Below are 17,050 nucleotides of genomic sequence, written 5' to 3' on the forward strand. Positions count from 1 at the left end.
TGTTTGTTGCTTTGTAAAAGAAAAGCAGGAAGAGAAAGCACAGAGGATAAATTCTTGGAACGATGGCTTAAAATCTTTGAAAACAAGAGCACCCACCTGTGAAACTGCTCATAGAGATTTTTGGGAATAAAGTTCAGCAGGGTATATTTGGTGGTAATGATTTTATTCCCCTGGTAAAGCCTTGGTGACCCAAAATGTCTGCTTTTGTTAGAATTGTGGTTTGGGATCACAATTCTGTGCTCAGGTATATCATTCCTCAATGCTGTGTAACCTCGTGTGCTGAAGGGGTTTCTCCAGACTCGGTAACAGATATTTCTCAGAGCAGAAATTCTGGTGTAATTGGGTCTTTCATGTCTGGTTGCCATGGTGACAGTTTCAAGGAGCAATAGTCGTATCCTCTCAGCACCAGCAAAAGCAGTTCTGGAGGATAAAAAGAGAGAAAAAAATGGAATAGTAAAGATGACATTGAATTTTCTCATCTAAAAATAGCTTTCTTTACCGCAGTGCCTTTTAGAAAGAAAAAAAACTTCTCCAAGATAAATACAGATGAATTCAGCCTAATGCTTCCATGGTAACTCATCCACGCAGAAAAGAGCAATCAGTTCCCTTCTCTCCCATTAACATGCCCAACTACACATTCCTAGGAATTGGTTTCCCCAGCTGCTTAAGCAGGTCAGGACATTTTTGCTGTGTTGGAGGCTTTTTATAAATGGTCAGTCTAGCTAGCTCTATTGTATCAGTGATAATGGGAACTGCAGACGCTGGAGAATCCAAGATAATAAAATGTGAGGCTGGATGAACGCAGCAGGCCCAGCAGCATCTCAGGAGCACAAAAGCTGACGTTTCGGGCCTAGACCCTTCATCAGAGAGGGGAGGAGGATAACTTCTTCAGGTTAGGCATCCCTGGAAGAGGCTTCGCAGTGAGGTTAAAATTGTATCAGTGATAATGGGAACTGCAGATGCTGGAGAATCCAAGATAATAAAATGTGAGGCTGGATGAAGGGTCTAGGCCCGAAACGTCAGCTTTTACGCTCCTGAGATGCTGCTGGGCCTGCTGTGTTCATCCAGCCTCACATTTTATTATCTTAGCTAGCTCTATTGGCTGGTTTGTGATGCAGAATGGCACTTACAACATGGGTTCTTTCCTGCACTGGCTGAGCATACCATGAGGGTCCTGCATCCTCAATCTTACTACCATTAACCTATGTCAATTGTGTAGCTGGACGTTTTTCATGAGCTGAGTAGACTAGCCACTGATGTTCAACATCTCTCTCTCTCTCCTTTATTTGTCTGTGCCCTTTTAACTGCAGCACATTTTAAAACTTGAAATCCTGATCGTAATATTTCTATGCAATGCTTTGCCCATTTTACAGCATATTTTTGAGAGCGAGAGAATGTGCCTCGATGTCAGAAACATTCAGCTAAAGACCACTTGAAGAGAGAAAACAAGAAAAAGTCCTCTTTTGCAGTCAGTGTTACACTGTGTCAAGGGAACACAGTTCAGCTGATAGCGCCATAAGCTGTTCCTCCTCTTTTCAAATCACAGTGATGTGATTGTTCACAAGGGCATGTAAATTTGGTAAAGCACAACATGCAATAAATCATCCAAAATATCCACATGTACAATGTACTGTTTGATTTGTTGCCTGAACACAGAGATTTTGCAAGGCTACCAGTTTATTGCACTTGAGCATAATGGCCACAGGCAAGTGCTCAGCAGTCAAAACCTTACATTTCTGAGAAGTTATAAAATACAGTTCAGGGATAACAAATTGTTTGCTCTGTATGTTAATAAATACTAAATGTAATATAGTCTGCCTTCTCTCCCTCAATTTTAAAGCAAATGATAAAGTCTCTTTTAAAATAAAGTCAAGTTAAAAATTGGTGTAAGGAAACAAATTGCTTCCTGGAAAGAGATTGAATTATCTGAACCTAAAGACTTGCAAGAGGATTTCTCAATGCCTAATAGTCTTCATTTCCCAGAGCAAGCCCTTGGGGAAAATTTGCTGTGAAAGTTAGAGACATTGACCTGTTAACATTCTGACCAGATGGTCCTAGGTTTGCATAGATAGAACTCTGCTGTTACAACAGCGTAAAATTGGAAATTCATATATTGCAATGTAGCTCCATGTTCTCTTCAATGAAGCGCGGGATTCAATTTGCATGATTATACGAACAGAAAAGACACTTGCAAGTCTCGTAAACCAAAATAAATATTTTAAAATATGAACCCTGTTAAACATTGTAATATATTGGCTGGGAATTAAATTGCATTAAAAGAAATAGCATTCATTCAGAAAGAATGCCTCATTGTGTGCACCAGACAGAATAAGTTTTCAACAGATGCATTTCCAGCAGGTGGCAGACTACCCACTGCAAAAATCCTCTTTCTTTTACATCCTTTTATATTTTGACATATTTTACCTAATCTTTTGCTCAATAGTCCTGGAAAGATTTTTGATTTAAATTACAGAAACAACAACAAATTATACATTGCAGGACCAGGCTCCTACTTCAGCCAGGCAATATTGATTTGTTAACTTCTTGATTCAGATGAATGGTAGTGTATTGACTCCTGGACTAGTAAAAGGATGCAAGTTCAATGGAATTCAAATGCATTGTCAGAATCTTGGAAATTATGCGCTGGTCACAGTAATAATGACCATAAAGCTGCAGTATTACCAAAAAATCCAACTGATTCACAAATGTCGATTGAAGAATTAAACTTTCTGAACTATATGGGGCAGCATTTTGAGGTGACTGTCTCTTAGCTACCCTCTGAAATGCTTAACATTATTTATGAACAAGAAATTAGATTTCTGTTCCATTTGTTTGGGTTGGTTTTGAGCCTAGGTTTCACAGTTGAGAGGATTTTAAGAGGGGACATGCTAATAAGAAGATAAGCAGATGTGGAAGATGGAGCTAACAGCCATTGTTCAGTCTCACATGCAGCGTGTACTGTTGAAGAAGGGTAGCTATGTTTTCCAGGTACCAGCAACTGCTAAGCTACTGTAACAAATCTGCTAGCAGAGAAATCCTGTAGCAGATCTTCAAATCGACAGAGCCCACATCCATTTCCCATGCTTGGTGTGAGTTTGTATAAGTTAACACAACACCATAACAATGACAAGCTCGACTTATAGAATTCCTACAGTTTGGAAGCAGGCCGTTCAGTCCATCGAGTCCACACTAACACTTTGAACAGCACCCACTCAGACCAATACCCCTACCCAATCCCTGTAACCCTGCATTTTGCGTGGACAATCCACATAAACTGTACACCTTTGGACTGTGGGAGGAAAGAAGAGCACCAGAGGGAACCCATATGGACATTGGTAGAATATGCAAACTCTGCACAGTCACTTGTGGGTGCAATTGAACCAAGGTTCCTGGAGCTCTGAGGTAGCACTGCTAACCATTGAGCCATCATGCTGCTCAGTCAGTCACGCAATGATCTCTAATTATACAGTTAGTATAAAAGTACTCTAATACGCCAACGGTTAGTCATATTTAACAACAACAAGGAATTACGCTTATATAGAACAAAGAAATGCGGATGCTAGAAATCAGAAAGACAAACAGAATTTGCCACTGAAACTCAGCAAGTCAGACTGCGTCTGCAGAGATATTCCTGAATGTGTATTTCTCTCCACAGATCTGCTGAGATTGTCCAGTGATTTCAATTGTTGCACCCGTACAGCATGGTTAAACATAGTAAAAGTCCCGAGACGCTTCATAGATGTATCATAAAGCAAGTCTTGATGGCCAACCATGTATTGAAATGTTAAGAGAGATGTCAAACAATTAATGATTAAAGAATAGGTTTCAATGATTGTGTTGCAGAAGGAACAGAGATAGAGAGGTGAAGAAGTATTGAGAGTTTCACACCAAAGCAGGTGAAGAGATGGCGATCAATGGAGTAAGGTTGATATTCTGAAGAATTGGAGGAGCTCAGAGCTTACAGGCAGGCTGCATAGGCTACAAAATGATTTGAAAATGAGGATGGGGTTTTACAATCAAGTTGTTACTCAGCTGAGAAGTCATATAGGTCAGTGAGCATGGTCTTGTTGGGTGAGTGGCACTTGAATTGAGTAAGAGTTTTAGGTGAACACGGTTTAGATTCCTAGAACGTTGCCTAAAATAGCTACATATACACTGAACAATCTATTAAACAAATTAAACCAGACAGTCTCCATTGGATTGCAAACCGCCCACCTGTACAAAGGTCTCCTTCCAACTGGTTCATGTATCCTGTGTTCTTTATTCATTTCTCTCCCTGATGGAAAAAAATTCCTCGCTGACTTAAGTGAAACATTTGCATAACACTCTACATTTTGACAGCAATCCTTCCTTTTCTATGGCCCTCCTGGTTTTCTATCAGTGAAGTGTAATACCTAACAATTCCTTCTGCAGACATTTTTCATTTGCTTTATCTTGACTGCTGATGTTTCTGTCTGCAATTCTCTTTTGCTGTTTGCTAAATTTAAGTGATTTTTGATTTATCTTGCTATTGTGCCTTATCCCCTCTCTCCTGGTACTGTCCCTGATTTCCAGAGGGATTCTGACACAGTGTTCAAAATTGAAAAGGGAACACTTCTCTGTAGCTGCCATGCTAAGATGTAATTATGCTGTTACACTTATACATTTCTAGCGGCTGGCAGAACTCGAAGCGTAACCCCACCCCAACAGATGTTAAGACGTGATAATTTGTGAATTACAAATCTCTGATAATTACAAGAAATTCAGAAATACATAATCACATAACAATCCCAACACCTTGTCGGCTTGCTCACTGAGACGATGTGTTTGATTACAGGCGTTTTGTCACCCTGCTAGGTAACATCGTCAGTGTGCCTCCAGTGAAGCATCGGTGTTCTGTCCCGCTTGTTATTTATTTATTTATAATAATTCATGGGAGGCGCACTGACGATGTTACTAGCAGGGTGACAAAGCGTCCATAATCAAACAGACGGGCTTGGCGAGCAAGTCTACAACCTCATCCTCAACCCGAGCCACAAATCTTCTCAAAAGCTTTAAATCCCAACACTGTCTGTTGGATTACTTATGGCAATGAGACTGCTCAGCAACAAATCGTCTAAACTCCACAGCCCGTTCATAGAATCCCTACAGTGTGGAAGGAGGCTATTCAGCCCATCAAATTCACACTGGTCCTCCAAAAAGCATCCCAGCCAGACACACCCTGTCACTGTAACCCTCCATTTCCCATGACCAACCCACCTAACCTGCATATCTTTGGACTGTGGGAGGAAATTGGTTCACCTGAAGGAAACATAGGTAGAACTTGAAAACTCCACACAGGCAGTCATTTGAGTCTAGAATGGAACTGGGGTCCCTGGCACTGTGAGCCCGCAGTGCTAACCACTGAGCCACTGTGCCGTTGTCAATGGTGGTGGATAATCAAACAACTAACAGGAGGAAGGCGTTTCACCAATACCCTCATTCTCAACGACAGGAGAGCCCAGCGCATCATGCAAAAGGACAAGGCTGAAATACTTGCAACTATTTTCAACCAAACATTCTGAGTAGGTGATCTACCTTAGCCTCCTTCAAAAATGTACACTTGCCAATCTTCAGCCAATTCGATTCACTTCATGTGAGCTCATGCAAGGGCTAGATCCTGCAAATATTGTGAGTCCTGACAGCATTCTGGAAATAGCACTGAAGACTTTGTTCCAGAACTTGCCGTACTCCTAGCGAAGCTGTTCCAGTTAAGCTCCAAACTGGCATCTAGCCGAGAAATAGGTAATGTGACGCGCCATTGTTGAATCCCTGACTGTCAACATTCTGGGGATATCACTGACCAGACAACAACCTGAACAACCCATATTAAAACTGTGGTTACAAAGTCAAATACTGGTGCTGATGGAAGTAATTCACTTTTTGACTCCCCAGAACCTTGACATCATCTATAAAGCACCAGAGGGAGTGTGATAGAATGCTCCTAATTGACTGGATGGGTGCAAGCCCAATAGAACTCAGGAAGCTTGGCACCATCCATGATAAATCACCACTGGATTGACACCTCATCTGTCAAAGTAAACACTCATTGTCTCCACACAGTGGCAACTGGTGTACCGTCGGAAAGGTGCTATGTCATAACTGCTTTGACAGCACCTTCCAAATGCAAAACTTCTATCACTTAGATGGGCAAGGGCAATGTGTCCATGGGAACACTGGCAATTAGCTTTCAATCCGGAAGGGTGGAATTCACAAACATTATGCTCTTGTCTGAAACAGATTATCAAGGTGTGCTCACCAATTACTAACTTTGATTCTGTGGAAACTTCTAGAAACAATTGTGTGGGATAAAATTAAAAGCCATTTGAAAAATGCAGATTGATATTGGAAAAATTAGCTTGGATTTGATAAGGAAAAATCGTGCCAAACTAATTCACTGGCATACTTTGAAGTGTTATCATAGAGGGTCAATGAGGGGAAGATCATTGATGTTATATAGATAGATTTTCAAAAGGCATTAGAAACAGTTCCAAAAAACTCTCAGCTAATATACGTCATGGAACAATAGGAAGCATGGCAACATGGATACAAATTGGTTGAGGGATAGGAAACAGACAGTAATGATTAAGGGGTATTTTTAGGGCCAGAAGAAAGTTTGTACTGGAGTTGTTTTTGGGACTTTCCTGATATATATAAATGATCCAGATGTGCAGGAGACAATTTCAAAATTTGTGGATGACACAAAATATGGGAGAATTCTAAACTGTATTGATAGCATTGCTGTTCAACAGGCAAAGAAAGAATGAGGTGGGGTAACTTCTGTGTTGCAGTGATGAGGAGGATAATGTAGAACTCCAAAAGGTGTCACAACGATGCCACCTGGAAACTGAAGGAACAGCACCTCATATTTTGTCTTGGAAGCCTACAACCCAATGGTCTCAATGTGGACTTTACTCGCTTCAAAATCTCCCCACCCCTGACCTCAACCCAAGACCAGCCAACCCCCCCAATCATCCTTGCCTCATTGACTTGTCGGTCTTCTCTCCCACCTATTGGCTCCTCCCACCTCACTGAATAATCACCACCACAACCTACCTACACTCACCTTTACTAGCTTCATCCCCCCTTCCTTGACCTGTCCGCCTTCTCTCCCACCTACCTGCTCCAGTATCTGTCTGCTTTCACCACTCCTCCATCTCTCTATTTATTTCTGAGAGCCATTCCCGTCCCCTCAATTTCTGAAGAAGGGTCCCAAGTCAAAACATCAGCTTTCCTGCTCCTCTGATGCTGCCTGGCCTGCTGTGTTCCTTCAGCTCTACATTGTGTTATCTCAGACTCTAGCATTGACAGTTCTTAATATGGATGTCAGTTTGCTCGCTGAGCTGGAAGGTTCGTTTTCAGACGTTTCGCCACCATTCTAGGTAGCATCATCAGTGAGCCTCCGACGAAGCGCTGGTGTTATGTCCCGCTTTCTATTTATCTGGTTAGGTTTCCTTGGGTTGGTGATGTCATTTCCTGCATTGGTGATGTCATTTCCTGTTCTTTTTCTCAGGGGATGGTAGATTGGCTCCAAGTCAATGTGTTTGTTGATGGAGTTCTGGTTGGAATGCCATGCTTCCAGGAATTCTCGTGCATGTCTCTGTTTGGCTTGTCCGAGGATGGATGTGTTGTCCCAATCAAAGTGGTGTCCTTCCTCATCTGTATGTAAGGATACTAGTGATAGTGGGTCATGTCGTTTTGTGGCTAGTTGATGTTCATGTATCCTGGTGGCTAGCTTTCTGCCTGTTTGTCCAATGTAGTGTTTGTCGCAGTTCTTGCAAGGTATTTTGTAGTTGACGTTTGTTTTGCTTGTTGTCTGTATAGGATCTTTTAAGTTCATTAGCTGCTGTTTTATTATGTTGGTGGGTTTGTGGGCTGCCCTGATGCCAAGAGGTCCGAGTAGTCTGGCAGTCATTTTGGAAATGTCTTTGATGTAGGGGAGAGTGGCTATGGTTTCTGGGCATGTTTTATCTGTTTGTTTGGGTTTGTTGCTGAGGAATCGGCGGTCTGTGTTCATAGGGTACCCATTCTTTTTGAATACACTGTATAGGTGATTTTCCTCTGCTCTGCGTAGTTCCTCTGTGCTGCAGTGTGTGGTGGCTCGTTGGAATAATGTTCTAATGCAGCTTCGTTTGTGGGTGTTGGGATGGTTGCTCCTGTAGTTCAGTACTTGGTCCGTGTGTGTTGTTTTCCTGTAGACGCTGGTTTGAAGTTCCCCATTGACTGTTCGCTCTACTGTGACATCTAGGGATGGCAGTTTATTGTTGTTTTCCTCCTCTTTTGTGAATGTTATGCCAGTAAAGGGTATTAGTGATGGTCTTGAAGGTTTCCTCTAATTTGTTTTGTTTAGTGATGATAAAGGTGTCATGCATGTCTCTGTTTGGCTTGTCCGAGGATGGATGTGTTGTCCCAATCAAAGTGGTGTCCTTCCTCATCTGTATGTAAGGATACGAGTGATAGTGGGTCATGTCGTTTTGTGGCTAGTTGATGTTCATGTATCCTGGTGGCTAGCTTTCTGCCAGTTTGTCCAACCCAAACTTTGGGTCCACTATGTGGATGACACCTTTGTCATCATTAAACAAAACAAATTAGAGGAAACCTTCAAGACCATCAATAACACCCTTTACTGGCGTAACATTCACAAAAGAGGAGGAAAACAACAACAGACTGCCATTCCTAGATGTCACAGTAGATCTCCCACAGACAGCAGCTTAATAAGGACCAGACTATCTGGTTTCTAATGTTGGTTGAGGGATAAATATGTTTAGGGAGAATTCAATGGAAAGTTAACTGGCTGACTGTCTGATCCTATTTATTTCCCTGTTAAGTGTTAGATGGCAACGATCACATTATGTATGAGAGTACTGATACCATTGCTATGGATCTAGACAAGGAAAGAATGGGGTATGGGATCGGAGGGGGTGCTCTTGTGTTGCAGTGGCACAGTCCCTAACTCTGGCCCAGGAGACCCAGGTTCAAACCCCATTTGTTCCAGATGGCATGTACTAACATTGCTGAACAGTTTAATTAGAAAATATCTAGACATGGCAAGATACCTGAGCCTGATGTTGTATAACCTGCTAGCAATGCAGCATAACATCAGTAATATCTCATTAAAATGGTATTTCCTTTGACATCAATGTGGGCTCAAGCTGACAAAAACAAATTGAAACGAATCTAACTATTTGTCTATAAAGCAGTCAATGAGAAAAAGAAGCTTTGAAAAATGAGCTGTCCGTCAGAATGTTCATTGATTTTTCACCAGACAATTTCAGCAGAATACAATAAAGTCAGAAGACAGAAACACATCTGCCATCATCATTCAGTCCATCATGAGCCTGCCTGAATGTGTTTCAGGGACAGTTAAACTTGGTGCTACAATACCTAGCTTGTTGTCTTAAATTTGAACAGAAATTCATGCAAAATAAATCTCACAAGAATACATTAAAAATAAGCTGTGTGCTGCAACACACAATGTTTTATAGAATATTCTACACCTTTATCTTGGTCCAAGAGATATAAGTTGACATATAAGTTGAAAATGATTTCTATGCTTTATGAAACTCTTTTACCAGGCACTATAACGGAGATGGTGGTGTAATGGTAATGTCAATGGTCTACAAGTTCAGACATCCAAACTAATGTTCTGAGATTATGGGACAAATTCCATCTTAGAACTTAAATTACATTATTAATACTGTTATTGAAAGCTACTCTCAGTCATAATGACTGATAAGACTGTGGTTAAAAACCCGTTTGGTTCATTAATGTCCTTTTCACTGTAATCCTGTACTTATCCACTTAAGTACATGTGACAGTAAAGGATATTCTATTCTATTCCAGGAAAAGTTATCTGCCATCCTTATTTGATCTGGTCTACACATGATTCTGATACACAGCAATGTAGTTGACTCTTAACAGCCTGTTGAAGTGGTCTAGCCAACTGCTCAATGCAAGGAGTGATCAGGGATGGGTAACAAATGCCAGGCTTACTAGTGATACCCACATCCAGTGCAAGACTCAAAAGATATATCCGCATGCTACATTACTTATAAGAGCATCTTCCAGCTCTCCTAATGGTGTATTATGAAGGTTAAGCAAAGTATTTTTACAGTCTTCCTGACTCACATACAATTTTAAATCATGACATAGCTTGCAGGCAGCAGCTCACAGGCAGAGGAAGCAGTATATGGTGAATGTCCGCATCATTAGAAAAGCCTCTGTTTTGTGAATCCAAGTGCTGCAGGGTGGGAGTAGATGGTTAACTCTGCGGGGAGCAGAATAAGTCGAATGATAGGTCGAATATACCACCTTCTGTACAGTAAAATCCTGTAGTTCTAAGTACGCAGTCATGGTAATAGGTAAAGGGCTAGATTACAATCTCTCACTCTGTAATGTTGTGCACAAGCTATTCAATACAATCCATCATCGAGCACATTGGTTTGAAATAAGCAATGGTACTGAATGGTGAAGTTGATGATGGAGGTATATAGGTCAGTGACGAGTGTCATAATCATCTTACAGTATCCACTCATACTATATCTAAAATGTTGGAAAAGGAATCTCTATAAGACACATATCCCACATAGTGTACTCACCTACAAAAGAACCCCCCATCATCAGGCACTTGAAGTGTTGTTGTGGATCAAGTAATTGATTCTTAAATGCCACGTGATGGATTGCTGATCATTGAATTGGAACATTAATGATTCATCATGTCCTATTAAGGCTGTGCCCTATTTAAAAGCAATAATGGCTATCATTTCATTATTTTATTTCCACTTTCAAATTAAAGAATACAACACTAGAGTTATATAAAGATTTGAAATAAAATGGATTTGATGTAGCTGTGCAATAATATGAACAAAATAAGTTCCTTTGGAGCCTGCCAACATTTATCAATTGCCGATAATACCTATTGGACAAACTATAACATAGCAACACACATTTTGGAACAAAGAGTGTTTTCCCTCCACGTTTGACAATAATTTTAATCACATTTATCCAACCTGACCCCTCATTGCCTTTCTTTCTTCACTCCCAAATTACGCTTGAATGTTCAGATAATTTCCACCCAATTCTAAGCCTCGAAGTGAAAAACACACTTTATTTTAGTAAGTTTCTTTCGCTTTCTGACTTAAATTTCTTACTTTTAATATCACATTTATTATCTTTTGTTCTTGGCTCCCAATCGACTCACAGCAGTCTATTATTTGTACTTCCTCATCACACTGGTTAGCTCATTTCACCATCTTATCTATAGCCTTTGGCATCAGCCTTTGGTCTTCCAAACAATGAAAAATACTTTTTATTTTAGTCTCATCTGCAAATTTTGACACTACTCCCTTGAGGCTCAAAATCAGAATCGCTGCCATACACAATGAACAGGACTGACCTTCCGTTGGGACATCATTCCCACTTCTAACCATCCTGAAAGTCAGCGCTTAACTCCAACCCCAACTTTCACCCTTTTAACCATTTCATTGCTGCTGACAATTCTCCAGTTCATTCCATGCCATTTATTTTTCTTGCTAATAGTCTCACATTTACAGATTTTAGCAGAAACAAGATAACTGACATCTTTGATAAATTTTATGGGGAATTTCCCTGCGTGAGCCTGAGTGGATTTTGTCACAACGTCTTCCTGAATTTGCCTTGATAACTAGGCATCATGCCCATAGGCAGCCAACCCTTGTCATGTTTTGCTGCTTGTCGTAGGCGAAAGTATTGGCCAATACTGGGACCTGCTGGTGACATCTTTAAAGCTCAGTCATACACCTGGTCAAACACTGGCAGCCCACAGCTGCCGACATGTTTTGTCTGCTAAGGACTTGGACATCTTACATATTTAGCTGATGGAGACCTGGAGGTCATGTTAGGTGGGGAGAGGGCAGTATTGTTTGTGGCCACTGTCCAAGGGTGAAATATTGATAACTGATGGAGGCCTGTAAGATTAAGCTGCTTCCATGTAATTGCCAAACTTTATCCTCATTGTTCACTTTAAAAAGGGTCTGTCAGAGTTGTGATCTAACAGTTGTCATTTATGTTCTTCATTGCGTCTGGCTGGAGAGCTCACATTTCCGATTGCCGCTCTCCCTCTCTTGTAATGCATTCATACATATTGGATTTGTCAATGTCAGCTGTATCAGATCACAAAGCCCTCTTGCCTCCAAGTAAAAAGGTTGTGGCATTGTGATCCGATTCGAAGACTTGAATGGGAAAATCTGGGCCGATCCTCCAAAGTAGTACTGGCAGGGAGCTAGCACTTTGGAGCTGCAGTTTTTCAAGTGATTTATTAAACCAAAGCCCTGCCCTTTCAGATGTAAAAAAAACCCCAGAGCATGAATTGAAAAAAAACCAATGGATTTGTTCTGGCATCATAACCTACATTTGTCCTTCAATCAGCATCAACAAACAAAATCATTTCCGTCTTCAAGATGCTAACTCTTTTTCCTCTCATTAAAGATGCTTCCTGGCCTGCCGAGTCTTCAGCCCAACAAGTCCACGCCGCCCCTTGAAGCATCCCGCCCAGACCCATCCCCCTATAACCCACACACCCCTGAACACTATGGGCAATTTATCATGGCCAATCCACCTAACCTACACATCTTTTTGGACTGTGGGAGGAAACCGGAGCAATCAGACACAACCAGACACGGGGAGAATGTGCAAACTCCACACAGACAGTTGCCCGAGGTGGGAATCGAACCCGGGTCCCTGGCGCTGTGAGGCTGCAGTGCTAACCACTGAGCCACCGTGCCGCCCTAAAGCATTTTCTGCTTTAGTTTCCGTTTATATGAGACATAGCATCCTTACAGCATGGAGAGAGGCCATTTGGTCCATCAAGTCTACACTGACCCTCCAAAGAGTATCCTACCCAGAACCAGTCCTCCCCTATTCAATCCCCAATAACTCTGCATGTATCATGGCTAACCCAGCCAGCCTGCACACCTTTGGACTGTGGGAGGAAACTCACACAGACACAGAGACAAAATTCCACACAGGCACCTGAGGGTGGAAAAAAACCTGGGGCCCTGAAGCTGTGAGGCAGCAGCGTTAACCTCTGAGCTACCATGCTGCCCTGATGAGAAGTGACTATGTCCAAAATGACTGCCATATCTGCTACTTTACAACAGTAAACGCACTTCAGAAGTCACTTCAATTACCCACAAAATGACCTGTGAAGAACCATTGTCGAGAAAGGTGCTATATAAATGCAGATCTTCCTTTTTTTAAAAAATACAATGCCACTTGCACTTACAATGTAAAATCACCTCATACTGATGAATCACTTATTTATCCTGCAGCACTTCTTGATGCAACGATCTCTGTGCGATCTAAAGTTATTTAGTCAGTTTTTGCTGCGTTGTCTGTGGTTGGGCGAGAGGAATAAAAAAAAATCATGTTGGAGGTATTCTTCCCACAATCCCCTGAACAGTCAACTGAAAAGCACCACTAATGATATCCTCTGAGATCCCCTCTTCTACCAAAGCTGGCTCAGGTTATAAATAACCACAAAGCTGGCTTTTTGAGAAAGGTATATTTTTCAATTTTTGAGGAAAATACCAGCTGGGATCTAAGATTTTAAATAAAAAATATACAATTTGTTTACACATATCCAGCCAATGAACACATGTATTGCCTATTTCAAAGCAACATTGATATCGAGCCTTAATAATCATGTTTCTGTCAAAACATAAAGCACATTCTCCTTTGATCCAATACAATGGATATAGTCATTCAATATTAATATGATAATCTGATACAGCAGCTCCAGAAAAAGCTGTCTACACCATCCATCAAAGAAGCTTTAATGAATTAGAAAAAAGAACCTTAGGTCAACTCGAGTATTTTTTTTAAGCACATTATGAAGCGATATAACATAATGGCTTTTTTTTAACTGGAATGGCATTAGAGTTACAATATCGTTCTGATATGATGGGGAAAGCTAAATGCATAGAATCACAATTCCTTGTAATTTTATCCCACATAAACATACCATGAAAGGATGGAAATCAAAACATTTTGGATGCAAATTTCCAGTTGTAATAAGTTCAGCTGGAATAATTTTTGCATTCCACCGTCTCTTGTTTTTCCCTTTTCCACATGATGGTTTCTCTCGTTTTTTCCCCTTTCCATATGATAGCTCATATTGAGCTCCATCGCATGGGCCCCGTCACATGTCAATAATTTCTTCCGACTCCCATAATCCTCTGAAATATATGCAGCCTCAAATTTTGGCCTTTCGCACATTCTCAATATTAATTTCTCCACCAAGGATGGCTGTGCCTTCGGTTGCCTTGATCCTAGACTCTGGAATATGCTTCCTACACCTTACCACTCTCTATCTCACTTTTCTCCTTAAGACGCGACTTAAAGCCTACCTCTCTGACCAAGTGCTTGGTCACCTGATGCGATGTCATTTTATGTGTCTGAATGTCATACTTTGGTTTATAATACCCTTGAGAGACACTTTGTTCTTGTTGATCAAGTGGCCATGTTTATTGATTAATGACCTTTCAGGAAACTAGCTCCTTTATGGGATGTTGCTGATTCATACCGATGCACTTTGCAGGAGTAGTGGGATCCTTGCTTAATGTTTCCATTCTCCAGGTCATGTGTCGGCTTTGGTTGTGCAGCAATATTCCAGCCTCAATACATTTTAGGTTTATTCCCAACAGGGCCTAACTTAGCTTAAACAATAACTGAGCATTACAAGTTTGAGGAGGTAATGTTTTAAACCAAACCTTACCTCTCAAGCTCAAGCTAAAAAACATCACAAAATATTTTGAAGAAAAGAAAGGAGACACTGCTGGTTCCTGGGCAGCTTGTGTCCCTTAGCAAACACCGCTCAACACAAATTGTTTACCGATTCCTGTTTTGCAATCTCTCCTTGTAAGATTTACTGCTACGTTTCCCCAGATAAAGTTGTCCTTGGCCTGATGAACCACTGATTTGTTCTCCCGTTAGAGAGAGAGCGAGAGAGAGAGAGAGAGAGAGAGAGAGAGATAACTGGTGGTGAGTTTAATCTGAGGGCCAGCATACCTCAGGTAAGTGGCAAGGTGAGACTGTCACACTAACTCCAGTCAGTACAGGAACATATCCTGTGCTCTCATGGCCAATCTGCATCAGAAACCTGCTGATCAGCCAACTGAACTAACCAACCCCTATGTTTCCCCAGATAGCATCAGTCTCTCCACTACAAAAGCACTTATTCAGCTGAGCAGCTTCATGGGGTTGGAGGCGTCTATGTAAAAGTAACTCCATTTTGGTGTATTCGGATTAAAGATTAAAGATGGAAGCCTGAGCAGAATGGGGACGGTCAGTGGGATGGAGATAAGAGCAAAGTGCAGATGATTGGGGGTTGGGAGCCGGAGCAGAATTGGGACGGTCAGTGGGATGGAGGCCGGAGCAGAATAGGGACGGTCAGTGGGTTGGAGGCCTAAGCAGAATGGGGATTGGCAGTGGGATGGAAGCCAGAGCCATGTGGTGACGTACAGGGGGATGGAGGCCGGAGCGATGTGGGGACGGACAAGGGGGTGAAGGCCGGAGATATGTGGGGATGGACGGGGGATGGAGGCTGGAGTGATGTGGGGATGAACAGGAGGATCGAGGCCGGAGCGATGTGGGAACTGTTGTTGAAATGGGATCCAGTGTGGGTGGTCAGCAGCTTATGAGCCTGGTCAGACCATGAGTGGAAGCCCCCTGCATTGATCTACTACAGGCTCTTAATGCTGGTCTTCTTAATGTTATTTCCCATTTTTTCTAACTTACACTATGAATAACTGGAAGTAATATAGCATTTTTCCTTTTGTTTTCTTCATTTTGTATCTAATTTCTGTACTTAGGTATTACAACATGGGGCAACATTGTAAACTCTTCACTGTACTTCTGTACTTGAGTACCTGTGACAATCAGGATATTCTATTCTATTGTAACACAACTGTTAACTTTCGTAACTGGCTAGCAGATTTCCGAAATTAGTGTCGTGTAACATAAAAAAAACCTGACTGACCAAGGCAGCGATTGTGTTAATTGGTCCCAAGAGAATATTTACACATACAATTTGTTCCTGGTTAATTAGTTCCTAGCTTATTACAGACATCACAGCAGTACATGTATAGGCCTTAACAACACCCTTACCAGTGATGCCCTGAACTAGTGATTGATTAAAACAAAACCGTCTTAAGATTAAAAACCAAAAGAACTGCAGATGCTGTAAATCAGGAACACATTTCTGAAGAAGTCACCAGGCCTGAAACGTTAACTCTGTTTCCTCTTTCACAGTTGCTGCCAGACCATCCTCAGATTGCTGTGTGAAATGCATTTAGTATTATAGTCCTTCAGTTTTTAAAAATGCATTCATGGGATGTAGGCATGGCTGACTGGGCCACAATTTATTGCCTGTCCCCAGTTGCCCTTGAGAAAGTAGTGTTGAGCTGCATTCTGAAAACTCTTGCAGCCTATTTGGTGAGGGAAATTTTTGTGTGATCCTCAGTTCTGAGGAAGGGTCACTGGACCCGAAACGTTAACTCTGTTTTCTCCTCCACCGATGCTGCCAGACCTGCTGAGCTTTTCCAGCAACTTTGTTTTTGTTCCTATTTGGTGTAGGCCTGGCCACATTCCCGTTATTGAGGGAGTTCCAGGTTTTTAACTCACCAACACAGAAGGAACAGTGATATTTCCAAGTCGGCATGATCGGTGGCTTGAAGGGGAACTTGCAAGTGGTGGTGCTCCCATATATCTATTGTCCTTGCCCTTCTGGATGGTAGGGTTGTGGATTTGGTGACACCGTCTAAGGACCGTTGGTGCACTATTTCAGTGCTTCTTATAGATGGTACATACTGTGGCTACTGAGCGTCAGTGATGGAGCAAGTGAATGTTTGTGGATATGGTGCCATTTGAGAGGACTGCTTTGGCATTGAGCTTCTTCAGTAAGCTTGTTTGGGGTGCAGTCTTATTTCTAGCCCACCGTCAAACGTCAAAATTTGAAATTACCTTCCCAAAGGAGGATTGCCATCACACAATAAAG

The 17,050-nt window shown here is 41.6% G+C and overlaps 1 protein-coding gene across 2 annotated transcripts in view; it reads right to left on the reverse strand.

Annotated features, from left to right (window-relative positions):
- atp10a (ATPase phospholipid transporting 10A) overlaps positions 1 to 17,050 on the reverse strand; it is a 351,086-nt gene that overhangs the window by 235,580 nt on the left and 98,456 nt on the right. The window contains exon 2 of one of the 2 annotated variants that reach the window (XM_059646782.1): positions 97 to 420. The exons of the other annotated variant lie outside the window; for it this stretch is intronic. Coding sequence (XP_059502765.1) covers positions 97 to 365 — 269 coding nt within the window. The 5' untranslated portion in view covers positions 366 to 420. The remainder of the gene's footprint in view (positions 1 to 96; positions 421 to 17,050) is intronic. 2 annotated transcript variants of the gene reach the window in all.

This window comes from Stegostoma tigrinum, chromosome 6 (genome assembly GCF_030684315.1).
Source record: "Stegostoma tigrinum isolate sSteTig4 chromosome 6, sSteTig4.hap1, whole genome shotgun sequence".
Taxonomy (NCBI): domain Eukaryota; kingdom Metazoa; phylum Chordata; class Chondrichthyes; order Orectolobiformes; family Stegostomatidae; genus Stegostoma; species Stegostoma tigrinum.